Source organism: Alexandromys fortis, unplaced genomic scaffold (genome assembly GCF_014885135.2).
Source record: "Alexandromys fortis isolate MF-2015 unplaced genomic scaffold, M_Fortis_MF-2015_v1.1 scaffold_6, whole genome shotgun sequence".
Taxonomy (NCBI): Eukaryota; Metazoa; Chordata; class Mammalia; order Rodentia; family Cricetidae; genus Alexandromys; species Alexandromys fortis.
Window position 1 is genome coordinate 18,960,109 of NW_026067902.1, and position 17,510 is coordinate 18,977,618.

General features: G+C 37.5%; 1 protein-coding gene across 11 annotated transcripts in view; it reads right to left on the reverse strand.

The window, feature by feature from the left end:
* The window catches only part of Mga (MAX dimerization protein MGA), a 92,241-nt gene that overhangs the window by 24,706 nt on the left and 50,025 nt on the right, over positions 1-17,510 (reverse strand). For 4 of the 11 annotated variants that reach the window (XM_050132406.1, XM_050132391.1, XM_050132382.1 and 1 more), the window contains exons 9-15: positions 16,454-16,796; positions 10,668-10,894; positions 9,864-10,046; positions 9,242-9,311; positions 7,155-7,672; positions 4,259-4,553; positions 2,055-2,675 (exon numbers count right to left, since the gene is read on the reverse strand). In XM_050132406.1, the coding sequence (XP_049988363.1) occupies positions 2,055-2,675; positions 4,259-4,553; positions 7,155-7,672; positions 9,242-9,311; positions 9,864-10,046; positions 10,668-10,894; positions 16,454-16,796 (2,257 nt within the window). Of the gene's footprint in view, positions 1-2,054; positions 2,676-4,258; positions 4,554-7,154; positions 7,673-9,241; positions 9,312-9,863; positions 10,047-10,667; positions 10,895-16,453; positions 16,797-17,510 lie in introns of those variants that run through there. The other 7 variants (XM_050132412.1, XM_050132470.1, XM_050132448.1 and 4 more) reach the window with 7 other exon arrangements.

A 17,510-nucleotide genomic window follows, 5' to 3' on the forward strand; every position in this document is an offset into this window, starting at 1 on the left:
TATTCAATTAAATGTGCCAAAGAAATAGGGGGAAGAGGTGGGGGTAGAACAAATAAAAAGTCAGTTACAAAGTGTCTAAGCTGAGATTCCCTTTAAGAGCTGAGAATATATTCAATTTAGCTCTATTAATAAAAATGAAATTTCTGAATTTTACATTTCAAGTAGTATGTGAATACAGATTATTATTATTTTATGGAAAAATTCCATTTCAGTTTTAATCCTTTGATTAAATTAAAAAAAAGTACACACCTTTTTTCCTGCAGTATTGAGATTTGAACCTAGGTCACACACATGCTAGGAAAATGATGTATTGTGGACCTCTCCTTTTTGTGTGAAACAGGGCTGGAATTACAGGTATATACTTTTTTATCTAGCACTAAAGTACTAATTTGTCTTATTTTTTATTTTTGGTTTTGCTGTGAAATAATCCTTTTATATGCTGTAAAGATTTGTCACTCATATTGATTTAATAAAATGCTTATTGGCCAGTAGCCAGGCAAGAAGTATAGACAGACCAACCAAACAAAGAATGATGGGATGAGGAAAGGCGGAGTCTAAGGAGTCGCCAGACAGACAAAGGAGTCAGACATACAAAGTAGGACAAAGGTAAAAGCCACAAGACCGGGAGCAGCACATAGATAAATAGAAATGGGTTAAGTTGTAAGAGCTAGTTAGTAAAAAGCCTGAGCCACTGGCTGAGCATTTTTAACTAGCTATATTAAGTCTCTGAGTCAATTATTTAGGAACTGCCGGTTAAAAAATAGGTACAGGACTGCAAAGTTGGCTCAGCAGACTACTCTTGCAGAGGATCTGGGTTCAATTCCTAGAACTCACATGACTTGTTATCAACTATAACTCTGGCTCCAAAGTATTCAAAGCCTCTTCTGATCTTCTCAGGCACCAGGCACACATGTGGTACACATAGATACATACACACATGCATACACACACACATACATACATACATGAAGGCAAAACACAACACATATAATTAGTCTTAAAAAACAATTTAAATAATCGATATAAATAGCAACATTAATGTCCTCTATACTATCATTTACTTAACTAGGAAAAAATATCAGTAAGATAGAATTGCTGCTGAGCTGTTTCTCCTTTACTCTTTCCTCACATTAGTACTATTAATACTTGTGTGTGTTTATGGTATGCAAAGGTCAGAGGATAACTTTGTGGAGTTGGCTTTCTCTTTCCACTTTTATACGGGGTTCCAACAAATGAACTCAGATTGCCAAGGTTGGACAACAAATGCAACCCACTAAGCCATTTCCCTAGCCTCCCTACATTAATTCTTTGAGAGGACTCAAAAGAATTTATTTACATATTTTTAGCTAGCTGTAGGGGCTGGAGAGACAGCTTAGCACTTGTTGCATAAGACCTACATTCAGAGGACCCCACAACCTCTTCTGTAGGCACTTCATGCATATGGTCCACTGACATACAAGGATACATAAAATAAACATACAAATAAAAATTTATTTAAAAACTATTAGGGGCTGGAGAGATGGCTCAGGGGTTAAGAGCATTGCCTGTTCTTCCAAAGGTCCTGAGTTCAATCCCCAGCAACCACATGGTGGCTCACAACCATCTGTAATGAGGTCTGGTGCCCTCTTCTGGCCCGCAGGCATACACGCAGACAGAATATTGTTTACATAATAAATAAATATATTTAAAAAATATTACAGTAGATAAGTATACCATTTTAAATTCATGTAACCTAAGCCAACTTAAATTTGGGGCTGGTAAGATGGCTCAGTGGTGAAGAGCACCACTGGCTTCTCTTCTAAAGGACCCAAGTTCAGTTCTGCATACCTACAAGGTGGTTCACAACAGTCTGTAAGCGGCACACACCCTTAATCCCAGCACTTGGGAGGCAGAGGCAGCCTGAGCTCTGATTTCAAGTCCAGCCTGGACTACAGAGAAAATTCCAGGATAATCAGGGCTACACAGAGAAACCCTGTGTAAAAAAAAAAAAAAAGCAACAGGTAGACAGACAGACAGAGATAAAAATAAAGCAGACTCTAACAACTACTCCATACCTGGTCTCTGGCTCACTGGTGGGTTTCCATTAATTCCTGAGAGTATAATAGGTACAGAACTCAGTGATGAAGTTGGTGTGGTCACCATGGAGGAAGATGCAGCTGTGGTTACCATGACTATTGAGGTGGAGGCAGTGGAAGCAACAGGAAGAGTTATAGTTGGAGATGCTGCCAATGATTTAGGAAATGCAACTGAAGCCACAGGGCTAGTAGTAATCCCAGTAGTTTTTATAAGGTTCACAGTGGCTGTAGACTGGGTAGATGTTACAGGGGTAGTGTTGTTTGTTTCAGAGATCTCAACAACCCCAGGAGCAGAGGCAACAGAAGAACAAGTAGCTTCTTTAGCTCCCGCATCAGAAATAGCAGTCATAGATGTCCCAGCAGGAACATTTTCTAAAAGCATTTGAGAAGTAGTGACAGCAGCAGTCACAGTGCTGCACACCTGAACTGGCTCAGAAGAAACCACAGGTGTGACAACCATTACTGGAGAAGGCCTGATACTGAACTTCTGTGGCCCTGTCAGGGGTTGGGGTGTGCGAACTCCAGGTATCTTCTGCTGCAGGGCTCCAACTTTGCTCATCACAAACTGTGTGAACACACCGCCAGGAGAGGGCCGAGCCGCTGCAAATAAAAATTTCCAGGTCAAAAATGTTCACTTCTCTTACTGTGCCCCCTCTTACTAAATAGCTGTGATTATCAATATTAGTTGCACCCACTGGGTCCTTTTCTTTTTAAATTTTTGGTTTCTCAAGGCAGGATTTCTCTGTAGCTTTGAAGCCTGTCCTGGGACTCTCTGTAGACCAGGCTGGCCTCAAATTCAGATTCTCCTGTCTCTGCCTCCTGAGTGCTAAGATTAAAAGCGTGCTCCATCACTGCTCAACAATTACGCTTACCAATATTAGTTGGGCCCATTGGGCCACTTTCTTAATCCACCTACATGAGCCAATTTCTACCCACAAAAATCAAACACTTTCCTCGACCCAAAGCAAAGCTTTATAATTCTGATAAAAAAATAAATAAAACTGAGTGTTCTGACTAAACTTTTTCAGGCTACAAAATATATCTAAATTCTTAGGACATGAGAGAGAGAGAGAGAGGCAGAGAGAGAGAGAGAGAGAGAAGCACGCGCGCTGGGTACAGTGGCACATGCATTTAATCCTAGCACTAGGGAAGCAGAGGCAGGTGGATCTCTGTGACTTTAAGGCCAGTCTGGTTTACAATAGTTACTTCCAGGGCAGCAAGGGCTACATAGAGAACCAGTCTCAAAATAAACAAATTAAAAAAGTGCAGTCACTAACATTATCACCTAAAACATATAGAAAAAGAAAGGACAAGATTCCCATTACATACCCTTACTTCCCCATTTAAAATGTGTTTCTACCATTTCCTCCTTCAGCAGCTCCACCTCTACGGCTGTCCTTTTATGATAGTTAAGCACTACATATTTCTAGAATATAAACACATTTCTCAAAAGAGAAGAGTAGTACTATCTTTTATTATTCTTTGAAATTCTAATTAAAGCTGTACTACAGAGAGGCAAAAGTGGGTTCTTTTTAAAGCATTAACTCCCCATCCTCCAGCCTTCAGCCAGATAGTTCAACGTCCTGTTAGAAGAATAAAAATAAAGACTTTACTTTTAAAGACTTTACTTAACATTCCTAAAGATAACTGAAACAACAAAAGAGGAATTCCATAAACCAACTGCAGAGCTTTCAACTAAAACAAATCTTTCAAAAAGGCAATTAATTTAGTACAAACCATAGCACTAAAATGTTAGGCAAAGATTTCATATACAAGACAGGAATATACAGGTACACTACATTATTTTGGGAAAATTATGATTTATAAGAGCCCTTTATTTTTAGCCTATACTAACTCATTCCACTAGCTCTTGCTAGTTTTAGATTTTTCAAGTACAAGGACTATGCATATGGTTGGTATTACAAAACATCAACCCTCATAGGAAGAAGAAAGAAAATATTTAAAAGCAAAGTCCTGAGTCTTTTTTATATTAATATAAAGTCTCAAAGTCTTTAAGAGTGGAGTTCAAGTTATCAAATAACATAAACCATTAGAATTATTTTAAAAAATATTTAAGCAAGGGCATTAATAACAATGCCCAATTCTGTATTTTTCTACTTTTAAAATATTCATATTGTACTTATTGGCCAACACTAAATTACAGGCCTTTTCAAACCACTTACCAATTGGCCTTTTTGCTGGAACAAATGCCTTCAGATTCTTCCCAGAGCGATTTGTTGTTGGGCCAGAGGATGCCATTTTGGAATTGGATGTTGAAGGCAACAGGGTGCGTGGTTTCCTGGATGCAGCCACCTTGGCATTGGATGCTACCTTGGAGATGACAGTACTGAGGGTTGAGAGGTCCAGGACTGAGGGTCGCAACCTGCCTGTGATATAAGCAGCTAGCCTATTGGCTGGATGCAATGCCCCCATCTGTCCCAATAGCAACTTAGCCTGCGGGTAACTCTTACCATTAACCTGAAACAAGTGGCAAAGAGAAATTCTGTAAAGATAAAATTCTCTTGCTAATAACTCCTCTCCCTTGACAGGGGTTTCATTTTTATAAGGTGTTTTAAAGTCTATGCTTCAGATGTAAAAAGGGAAAGAAGTGAAGCTTTTCTATTCAGGATTATCCGAGTAATTAATTAGATAGTTATCATCTGATACCTGAACTAGGCTCAGCTTCATTTATAGTTTGGAAATAGAGAATCTTAGAAACTAAATGAGCTTTTACAATATAGGTATGTAAAAGACATAACTGTCCAACAATTCATCTGTTTTACTTTAATAAGCAATTGTGGTTATTAATGAATCATAAGCAAAAAGCTTAACTGTGAACCACAGAATCTCTCTAAGACCAGAGAGGCATAATAAGCCCTCAACACAAGGGTCTTCTCAAGTATCCTTCATCTTAAAAAAATACAATCTACTTTTGAAGTTATAGGACACTCAATGCTATAACCTAAGCTACTAAGTCACCCCAGTTTTAGTTGTTGTTTTCCCCTTAAGATCTTATTTATTTTCATGTTATTTATATCAATATTTGCCTGTGTACCAGGTACATGCCTGGTGTCACAGAAGTCAGAAGAGGATGTCAGATCCCTGGGACTGGAGTTACAGACCATTGTGAGCCACCATCTAAATGCTGGGAATTGAAGAAGGGTCCTCTAAAGGAACAACTAATGTTTACAATGACAAAATTGTATTTTCTAGCCCTGGTATTTTGATTTTCAAAGGGGTAACTCTAGAGATACTGTCTTCATACTGTATATAGAACACGCTCAAAACAAAATGTTGGTATAAACATAATTCTAGATGTAGTCATTAAGTGGTGAGAATAAAGAGAGCTAACAAATGAAGTATATATTTTTTGTGATGCGCGAGTTGATGACTGCCCATTTTAGGCAACAATGTAGAAAAAAACTGTGTGTGTGTGTGTGTGTGTGTGTCTAAGAGAGAGAGAGAGAGAGAGAGAGAGAGAGAGAGAGAGAGAGAGAGAGAGATCGAGCGAGCATGCATATGTCCACGTGTGCATTTAGAGAAAATACAGAAGCCTCTCATGTTTCTTACTTATGCTTTCTAGCTCATACTACTAGATAACATCTAGAGAACATAACCTTTTCTGTCTCCATCATCGTTTAAAAGTAAATGGAGTAAGACATCTACTCTTCAAATTAATAGGGAAATAGTAAAGAAACTATCTATAGCAACCCACTACATAAGACAAAATTACTCTTTGCTACTTAATTACCATTATTCTCTGCAAGATTAGCAATCCCAATCCCTCAAAATCTCCCCTATCAAGAAGGGAGATTTTTTTTTTCCATCTAAAAGCAAGCCATACTAGCTTTTAGCTATACAGAAAATCTCACACATACATAAGGATCATAGATAGTTTTACAATAATAGAAATGTACTTGCATTCTGACTACAACCCATCATATGAGGTCAGTTGTGGAATTTTCTATTTGTTGATGACCAAAAAGATTTAAAGCTTGGATAATTTCAAATTTCAGGTATGATTAAGACTGCTCAACTTGTAATACAAACTGACTCATCATCCAGTTATAGAGTAACTTTCTTTTCTTTGTTTTTTTTTTTTTTTTGTGAGATGTAGCCCTGGCTGGCCTTGAACTCAGAGATCCGACTGCCTCTGCCACCGAGTGCTGGAATTAGAGGTGTGTGTTACCATGCCCGGTGTATGGCTCACATGTAATTCAGAACTTCTCCCTCCAAAGAATTTTCTGCAAGCCAACTAACTTTCTAATTTACAAACAGTAAGGAGATATTTTTTTTAATCCTCTAATAGTTCTACACAAAAAATTCCAAATAAAAAGGGGAGAAACTACAGCTCATTAAAAAAAAAACTGTATGTGTGAATAACATCTTACTAAATTAAATTTTTCCTATGATACTAATGTAACTTGGTGGTAGAATTCAAATCTGCATAGGTTCAATTAATACTATCGTAAAAACGACAAAAACAATAGCTCCCCACCCTGTTAACTACAAATTTATACTACCTTTAATGGTTTGTTTTTTGTTGTTGTTTGTTTGGATTTTTCAAGACAGGGTTTCTCTGTTGTAGCCCTGGCTGTCTTAGAATGTAAGCCAGCTGGCCTCAAACTCACAGAGACCCACCCGCCTCTGCCTCCTGAGTGCTACTAGCCTGGTTTATACTATCTAAAAATCAACTTCTTATCTCTACTATTACTAGTAGTCTATATATTTCTGTTTTGAAAATTTTATGCCAATAAGATATTCTAAGATTCAAACTAAATGCCTATTATGCTTAGTTATCAAAGGATCACTAGAACCCAAGCTTATGAAAAGAAACTTTCTAGATGAAATAAAAAGATAACCATACAATAATGTGAGGGTCCATACTTCTGTTTATATAACAGCAGTTCACCTTATCTAACCTACACTTATCACAATAAATAATGTTTTATTATCCAGTTCCCAGAAAATTTGAAGAAATATGATCTAAAGTTAATAAAGGGCTTTGAAGATATATATATAGCAAGATGTTACCTAAGTATAAAAAGGTACTATACCCAGACTAAAGATAATTCTCACCTGGATAAGCCCAGATGTAGTTGAACTGTGTTTACGTTTATAGGCCACAAGCTTCCCTGAAGGAGAAAGCCCTGCATAAAAAGGCAGACCTTTGCCTCCATGTAATCTCTCCCTCACTGAATCCAGGGCATCTGTCTGCACAGAAGAAATATCATCCATTTTCCCAGGGGACAATGGACCATCAGGAGTCTCTGATCCAGATTTCTCAGCTATATCATCTTGGTCTTGACTTGATGGCATAGAGATTTTCACACGAGAAGAATAAACAGGAGGGCTCTTCTCGCCCCGACATTTCCGCTGAGAAGCCAACTCAATGATGAAGCTGCCCACCTTAAGTGACTGTGGCATGTTGCTATTGATGTGCTGAGATAAGATACTTAAGATCTTGTTACGATCTTCTTCCCAATTGCAGTCTGAGATGATCTCTATCAGTTTGGTAGGACCACCAGGTGACCTCTGATGTACATAAGAGGTAGAAGAGGATTCTCCTTCATTGCAGGGGGATTTCCAGCTCTTTTCTATTTAAGAAATAAATAGAAAGACCCTCTATAGCACAGCCATTCTGTACTTAACTTTAATATATTGACTGATTGAGGGGGGAGAAGCAGGGTTTCTGTAGAGCAGCCCTGGCTGTCCTGGAATTCACTCTATAGACCAGACTAGCCTCAAACTCAAGAAAGACCCACCTACCTCTCTCCCAAGTGCTGGGACTAAAGACATACTAATAAACTTTGAAAGAAATTCAAGTTTCCCACTCTTCCATTTCCTAATACTTTCAAGGGCAAACTAGTATGTAAATTTGACATTCTGGAGTTTTTAAGGAGAAAAAAAAATCTCACAAAACTAGATAGACAGTTGTCTTTTCTATCCCAAAGACTACATTCACTCATAAAAAGGAAATATCCTTGGCACTGCTCTAGAAGGCCAAAAATATAAAAGTTTTACTTTGCAAAGTGTGACCTATAACAAAGGTAAAGTTGACTTGATAGAGGTTATTATACTGATATCCAAATAGGCCAAACACAAATACTTGGTAAGCCTGCTTTGAAATATGTGAAGGCAGGAATCAACATTAATAGTAAAATGTAGTGTTTTTGTTTCTAAAAATAAAACTAAGAGGCTGGTGAGATGGCACCTGTGGCTAACTAAGCCTGGTGACCTGAGTTCAATCCCTGGGGAACTGGAAGTAACCTACTCCTGCAAGTTGTCCTCTGATTTGTGTCATGGCAAGCAACCCTCTCACACACATAAAATAAACAAGTGCAATTTTTAAAAAGCCTTTTAAGGAACATTCTACCACAAGTTTCTACTACAAATGCCGCAATATCTCTAGATATATGGTTTCCCCATGTCTACACTGTATACCAATGACTCAGCTTCCCAATGTATCCCTAACCATGGTGACATATTGCCAAGATATAGATTTCATAAGCACCATATTTCTACAGTAGAACTTCTCAATCAATGTGCTAGAATTATGTCAAGAATACAGGCTCCAGCTCCATCATCCCCAGAGAGCACATAGTCTCAAGCAGGTTTCCTCTACCCAAGCAGTTTCCTCTACTTTCTTAAATGTTGAATGAAAGTATTTTATTTAATGATACTATGTCATTATAGAAAGAATGCTGCTGCATAGGTGTTGCATAACCAAAATCAAACAGTTAAACTCCCTATTTGTTTATACAATCTCTTCAAAGAAATTCTAGCAGTAGAGATTTCTAGATCATCAGAGACAGTTGTTCTTCCATTCTCCTTTTTAAATATCCCCAGTGGTGGTTGGAAGACCTAAGGAAAATTTTAATAGTGAATGATGCCTATATCCTTGAGGTTTGAAAAGAGAATAAATTTTTCACTGACATTCTTATAAGTCTGCTGAAATAAAATATCTAATCAACACCAGCAGACCTTTAAGGGATATTAAGCAGAACAATGGGGAAAGATTTCTGCTTGTTATCTCTATTTTAGCAGAAGTTAGAAAAAGCACAGTGACATATTCTGGATTGCTGGTTTAAGAATTTCTGCCATTAAATAATTAAGAATTATACAATAATTAGTATCAATTGTTAATATCTAGTTTTTATTCTGACCTTGTGATTTATCAGAATCATCCTCCAAGTCACAAATGAGTTGCTTTAAGGTATGTTCAGAATCAGGTTCCTAAAGAAAAAAAAAATACAGAAATAGTTTAATTAAAAATGTATTTATTATCTACAGAGAAGACATAAATCAGTAGAAAAATAACTTCACATCTGCCCAGTTACATTACTATCATATTATATAATCCTGGGCAGAAAGAAAAGAAAGAAGGAAGGAAGGAAGGAAAAGAAGAGAAATAAAATGTAGCCTCATTCTCAAAGTTCTTACTAATGATTGAGTCACTTAAGAAATAATTTACATTATACGTTATCATATACTCTAAAGAAAGAATACTGAATATTTAACAGAACAAGCTTCATTTAGAAAACTCATCGATGTAAAAACTAAATCGCACTAATAGGTAAGTATTTTGATTTAAAATCAAAAGTGTTTATTTTAATTGCTAAAGGATTTTAGCGAATAACACCAAGACACTAAGAGATTAAACAGGCAAGAGACATAGGCTTATTTACACTTTACAGACAAACACAAAGATTATGATGATCACAATAAAAATTCTAATAGCAATAGGCAACTGGAAATGTAAAGGTTATTATGAACCAAGCAACTCACCTTTGTAATATGACTCTCAGGACTAGAATAACATGGGCTCTGCTGCTGAAATAATAAAGATGGGGACAGGGGAGGAGATGGTTGTCTCTGTCCCTCTTTCTTTCGTTCATATATTCGAACTCGGGCACAAGTCATCATACTTTCAAAGTACAAATAGACTGGGTCTTTGTCCTCTTCTCGTATCTGTAAGTTTCAAGTAACAAAACACACCATTATAATGATGGGGAAAGAAACTTATCCTAGAATCCAAAAGAAGAGTTTAATCTTTGTTTCCATTACAGAAGTTGATTTTTTGGGGCCTGCCTTCCTTCCTTCCTTCCTTCCTTCCTTCCTTCCTTCCTTCCTTCCTTCCTTCCTTCCTTCCTTTCTTTCTTTTAATACAGGGTTCCTCTATGCAGCCCTTGTTATGCTGGAACTACTTCTATGGCCCAAGCTAGGTCTTTCAAACTCAAGAAATCCACCTGTCCCTCTCTCCCCACAGCCTCTAACTCCAGTTGCACAAGAACCTACATCTGGGTTCTAAGAGCACACATACAAATATGGCATATACATATATGGCAAATACACATATACAAAAATAAAAAATAAATTATCTATGAGCTTGAAAACTTGGCTGTCTTCAATTATTACTAGCCACTTCCACTTTTATCACAACAAATAAACTAATGAAGCCAGAGAAGAGCCCTACAGACAAATTACGTCAATCTTCACTAAATATGAACAAAAACTCAGCTTGAAATCTATCACCTTTACAAATGGCTTGTGAAACTTACAATAAGAAACAAACCACAACTCCAGCCTTACCACAGGATTGGGTTTGGGAGTATATGCTCGTGCTGGTTTAATTCCAGTGGGAAGCTTGCCCTTCGTGGTAGTAGAAGTTATGTCCGGCTGAGGTGACAGCAATGGCTTCACAGGATCGATGACAGAAGGTGTTGGGATATAAACAGGCTCTGGATCTACTTCTCCTTCTACTTTCACCCACAGTGGGTAATGTCGAACAGGCTGTTCAGGTTCTGCTTCACATACGGCTTAATAGAAGAGGAGTACATGATTTTTATGTGCTTCCCTCACAAAGGACAGTAACTTATAACAAACAGATGTTCCTTGAAGACCTCTAATTGTCTTCATATACATTATTTTATTCAGCTCCAAACAAGAGAAAAGCTAAGAATAAAACAAAATGTGTGTGAATACATACATATACATACATATACATACATATACCCTAGGCATCTTTTGTTAAATATATCATGCCTCATCTCTTTAGCTGTTATTTTAAAACTGGACGTGGGGATACACCTTGTGAAACAGAGCACATGTAGAAGTCAGAGGAAAACTTTTGTAAGTAGATTCTCTCTTTCCATTATGTGAATTCCAGGGATCAAACTCAGGTCATCAGGCTTGGGGGAGCAAGTGTCTTTACTGCCTAAATAATCACATCAACCTTTGGATGTTATTTTAAATGGTAATTTTTATTTCACCTTCCAACTGTCTCTTGTTTATACATTACATACTAATGATATATGCTGTGGTCTCACTAAATTAATTCATACTTCTAGCAGCTTGGGATTTTTCTATGGAAAATGTTCAATTTAATTCTTCCTTTCCAATCTGGATTCCTTTATTTTTCACACCTTAATACACTAGATAGGATCGTCAGTGTGTAGTTTTTCTGGGTTTGGTTTGTTTTTGAGATGTAGTCAGGTTGGTCCAAATCCTGGACTTGAGTAATACTCTACATCAGACTCCCAAGCGCTGAGACTACAGGCCATGGCAATGCACTTGAGTCAATGCAATGTTGTTTGGAAGTGATTGAAAGCACACAAATTCTTCCTCATTCTGTCTTTGGGGAAAGAGGAGCAGTAGCTTAGTCCTTCATGATTAACACATTGTAAAGTGTTTCACAGAGCTCATTATCAGACAGATTTTGGCAATTGGTTGCTTTGGGTTTTTTTTGTTTGTTTGTTTTGGTTTTTTTTTTTTTTTTTTTTGTATTTTCAAGACAGGGCATCACTATGTATTTCTGGATATCCTGGAACTCACTAGGTAGATCAGACTAGCCTCAAATTCATAGAGATCCACATACCCATGCCTCCCAAGTGCTGGGCCATCACGCCAGGCTGGATTTGCTAATTCTTTAAAAACAGTCATTGAGAAGATTATATGGCTTCTTAAAAGGTCTATCTCATCATAGAAAACTGTTAAATTCATTTTCTTTCACTTCTTTTTCTTGTTTTTTTGCTTGAAACAGAGTCTAACTATGTAGCCTGGGCATATATATGACCTATGTAGGTCTGGCTGGCCTCAAACTCAAAGAGATCTACTTGTCTGTGCTTCCTAAAAGCCAGGGCTAATGATATGTACTGCCATGCCTGACTGTTGATTTGATTTTCAATTATTAAACTAAGTTCAGGTTCCTGGGATGTGATCTTGTACTCTACTTAGCCATGATGCATTATCCTTTAAATACATAGATTTGTTCTGCTAAATTGTATTTGGAATTTTAAAATCTATACTCATCAGAAATATTAGTGTACAGTTTTCTCATAAAGTCATTGTATAGGTTAAATATAAGTATGGCCTCCTAAAATGAGACAATTTTATGAGATAGTTTTTTTGTTTTTTGTTTTGTTTTTTTTTGTTTGTTTGTTTTGATTTTTCGAGACAGGGTTTCTCTGTGGCTTTGGAGCCTGTCCTGGAACTAGCTCTGTAGACCAGGCTGGTCTCGAACTCACAGAGATCTGCCTGCCTCTGTCTCCCGAGTGCTGGGATTAAAGGCATGCGCCACCATCGCCCAGCTATGGGATAGTTTTATACATTAATGTTATTTATTCCCTATGTATGTTACAAAATTTAAGAGTGAAGTCATTGCCGGACAGTAGTGGCGCATGCCTGCAGGTGGATCTTTGTGAGTTCGAGGCCAGCCTGGTCTAGAACACGCGCCAAAACCACAAAGAAACTGTCTCAAAAAACAAAAACAAAAAAATAAAGTCATGTGAAGCTAGTGATTATCATAGATGTTTTTACTATCAGTATAATTCTTTAACACAATGAAATATTTTTCTGCAACAGGGTCTCACTATGTAATCCATACTGGCCTTGAACTCTAAATATTCAACATTAGCCTACTAAGTGCCAGGATTACTGGCATACACAACCATTCCCAGCAGTTCCTCTACTTCTATGAGTTTCGCGTCTCCCAAAGAATTTGTCTGTTGTCATCTGAATTGTCCTATTGGCACAAAACTGTTCATAACATTAATCTGTTGCCATTCTTTTGAAGTCTATAGTTTAGTCACCTGGGTTCCTAATACTTTTTTCCCTAATCAGAAAGGTTATATTTAGGACCAATTTTTTTAATCTTCACAACAGATTGTTAGTTATGTCTTCTATCGCCAACGACATTTTAAGAGGGCTTAGGTAACAGGAATGCCAAATTTTTGGGCTGGGGAGATGGCTCAGCGATTAAGAGCACTATCTGTTCTTCCAGAAAATCCTGATTCAATTCCCAATACCTACATGGCTCCTCACAACTGTCTGTAACTCCAGCTCCAAAAGATTTAACACCTTCACACAGATAAAAATGCCAATGCATATAAAACAAAAATAAATCACTAGAAAAAATAGAATGCCAGGTTTTATCCTATTATGTTTGATATTTCTCACAGCAAATAGTCACACTGTCTTTACACAACTAGCCATACTTTTTTAACAAATCAAAGGCTAAACAGGTGACAGAGTTAAAGTCAAAAGGGAATATTAGCAGGTAAAATTAAAAGTTCAAGAAACCGTCATGTGGCAGTGGCATACACCTCTAATTTCAGCACCAAGGAGGCCAGCCTGGTCTACAGAGCGAGATCCAGAACAGTCGGGACTACACAGAGAAATCCTGTCTTGAAAAACAATCAATCAATCAAACAAACAAACAAAAAACCTGAGGAAACCATACTTTAGAAATCATACCAGTCATACAAGTCAGAAAAACTATATAATCTTGGATAAGTTAAACTGAGACTAAATATCAATCAAGTCATTTGTAAAATAGAGAATAAAACTTCCTCAGCATAAGACTGCAAAATGTATATGGTATCCTTACAAGGTGTCCGATGTTTTCCTCCTTCACACCAATAGATTAATGGGTTTTAAACAATATAAATCCTTTAAGTCATCACAATTACAAAAAAAAGCCTCATAAAGGTCTAGATTTCATGCCATGAGAATATAAAGTTTTAATTTATATTCTAGTTATACAATATAAACTTGAAAAAATTAAAATCCTGTAAAGAAACATGCAAAGGAAAAACATGTCTTCCATCAGAGATCCACTGTCCCTACTGATAACTAATTTTGTTTGTTTTGCTTTTTGGAACAGTTTCTCTCTATAGCCCTAGCTATCCTGGAACTTACACTGTACACCAGGTTGACCTTGAACTCAGCTCCAATAACTAATTTTAATCATTTGTAACTTTAGTGGTTATTGTCATGATTTAGTGGAAGCTAATTAAGCACTGGAATGGAAGGAGGTGGGTACCTTACCCTTCTTCCACTTCTGCCTTGTCAGCTCTAACAACCATTGGGTTTATGTTACTGATTCCTGCTCTATATCATGTCTGAGTCATCACTGGTTTGTGTATAAGTCTCTCTACTCTAAAAACCACAGAACCTATCAACTCATTTCCAAAAATCATGCTTCAGTGATTAATCCTTATAGAATATATACAAACCACTTTTTAGAGAGAAATTTAATTGTGCATCACTAACTTTATTTCGATTGTTCAGATGGAGACTCATTACTTTTACTAATTGCTCAAATTTTTACCAAAGCATTTACAGTTACTCTTATTTCCTTGTATTGAAAATTTTGCCTTCCTGGAATTCTTGGTTTTCACTGATGTGGTATACATAAACATATCACCCAGGTTCTCAAACATGATTGGCCTATAAAGAAAATAAATCTAGTGCCTTTTAACTTTCTTATCTATAACTTGTAATTTTCTCTATTTTAAAAACATTGTTTTCTAGTCTAGCAATGTAGCTAATATCCAATGAAGTTTTTCTATCTTCTTGGGTCAAGTCTACTTTATATTAAATGACTCTTTACGCTCGTCTTTGGTTGGGGAGGCAACTAAGACAGAGTATCTCTATAGGCTAGGCTAGCCTTGAATTCAGCTATCCTCCTTTCTCAGCCTCCTAAACGCTGAGATTACAAGTATTAAGCCAGCAAGTTCGGAGAAATTTCTAGTAAGCCCATAAAGGAAGGCTAGGGAGATGACTCAGTGGATAAAGTGCTGCCATCCAAGCATTTAAGAGAGAGTCTGGATCTTCAGAACCTACATAAAAGTCGGGAAGGCAAGGCAGCCAGCCACCTGGAATCCTAGTACTTGAAAGGCTGAGATGGGGAAATCCCTGGGACTAGATACCTCACTAAACTGGCTTGTTTCAACAAGAGATCCTGCCTGCATAAATAAACCAAACCTCAGTTCAGTTCCCAGCACCCTCATGGTGGTTCAACCATTTGTAACTCCAGTGAAGAGGATGTCTCTTCTGATCTTTGAGAGCTCCTACATGCAGGTGGTACATACATTCAGGCACACACACATATGTGTTAAATAAAGAAAAAAAAATTTTTAGAAGAGACTGAGAATTTAGTTCAATTGTAGAGTGCTTATCAAACAAGCATAAGTGCTGAGAGAGTGCGTGCGTGTGCGCACACACATACACAGGCTGAAGAGAAGACTTAAGTTATTGAAGTGTTTCATACATAGACACGAGGACCCAAAGCACAGATCTCCAGCACTAACATTAAAAACCAGATGTGGCAGTACCAGAACTGGGAAAGTAGAAACAAGACCCATGGGAATTTGTTGGCCAGCCAGTCTAGTCACATCAATGAATGGAAGACAAGTGGGCAGTGGGGGGCACACATCTTTAATCCCAGCACTTGGGGAGGCAGAGGTAGGTGGATCTCTTTTAAATTCAAGGCCAGCCTGGTCAGCCAGGACTGTTATACACAGAAACCTTGTCTAAGTTTTTAAAAAAAAAAAGGGAGGGAAGGAGGGAGGGAGGGCGGGCCAGTGAGATGGCTCAGCACATTAGGAATTTGCTGTCAAAACTCACAACCCAAGTTTGATCCCTAGGACCCACATAGTAAAGGGGAAAACCAGACTCTTCAAGTTTTACTCTGACTGCTACACTTAAGAATGCATGTGTGCGCGCACACATATACACACACACTAAATAAATAAACAAGTGTAATGTAAAAAATTATTTTAAACAAGTGGAAGGCAACTGGGGAAAACAAATGACTTCAACCTCTGGCCCCTCTACATACAATCACAGAAACAGGTACAAACACATACAAAAAGTATACTTTTACAAAAAATAAGACAGTTTTAAATTAACTAATACTCACTATAGGGTGGTGGTGGCACACACCTTTGATCCCTTCATTTGGGAGGCAGAGAAATGCAGATCTCTGAGTTTGAGCCTCGTCTACAGAGCAAGTTCCAGGATAGCCAGGCTACACAAAGAAACCTTGCCTTGAAAAACAAAAAAAAAAAGAAAGAAAGAAAGAAAAAACAACTCACTGTATTCCAGCTTCTTTCTCTTCTTTTTCTCCTTCAATTGTTCCTCATCTTCTCTGACTCCCCCTCCTTCTTTTGCTTCCTCTCCCAGTGTACCATAAAATAATGGATCTCGATGAGCAGCCTTCTTAGGGAAATGCTTTGTTTTGGATCCCCCTTTAACCAATACAACTTTTCTTTTCAAACAAGTGCAGCCAAACATGCAGTCTGGGCGACGGCAGTGAGCAGGCTGGCGCTTCTCTAAAGCTAAACTGGAACATACACAACCCAGGCGACAAAAGTCATTGTTGCATGGTGGGGCTCGTTTCCTTATGATTGTGTGGATAGGTTTAGTTTTGAGAGATGCCTAAAGTTGAATGAGAAAGTAAAAATTTTACAAAATCATCCCAATACCACCAACAACTTAGGAGTCACATATTCATCTACCTTCTGATTATGAGCACTAATACAAGACTAACACAGACGCAAAGGTCAGACTACAAATATAATTAGGGCTGAGTAAACAAGCTCCCAGTCAAATAGATTAGCACATATCAGAGAAAGAAATTTCTCATTAAGAGCAAAAATATCAAATATAGGTTATTTATTTACTCACTAGAAACCATACGTAATGTTCTTCTGCGGAACTGACAAATCTAAGGTCAATAGGTCAAACTTAATGTTTCATATGGTTTTCCTGGAGCAAAAGCAGGCTCATATTACCTAGATTGCAACAGCAGAGTGAATAACACTCCAACAGCATATATGTTCTGTAAAATCTACAATAATTACGATCTACTATTTTGTACAAAATGCCCTAAATAACCAATAAAAAGTGAAGAAAATCATGAATGAATCTTTTGTGAGTGACTAGTAAATACAGGACACAGACTAGAGAGTTGACTCAGTGGATAAAGTGCTCCCATTCAAAGCAGCCACCTGTAATCCCAGTACTTGGGGGCCAGAAATGGTGATCTCTGGAGCCAGCTGCTGGCTTACTAGCTTCAATTTCAACAAGAGATCCTGCCTCCATTAAATAAAGGGGAGAGGGTCTAAACAAGATCTATCACTGACTTTTACC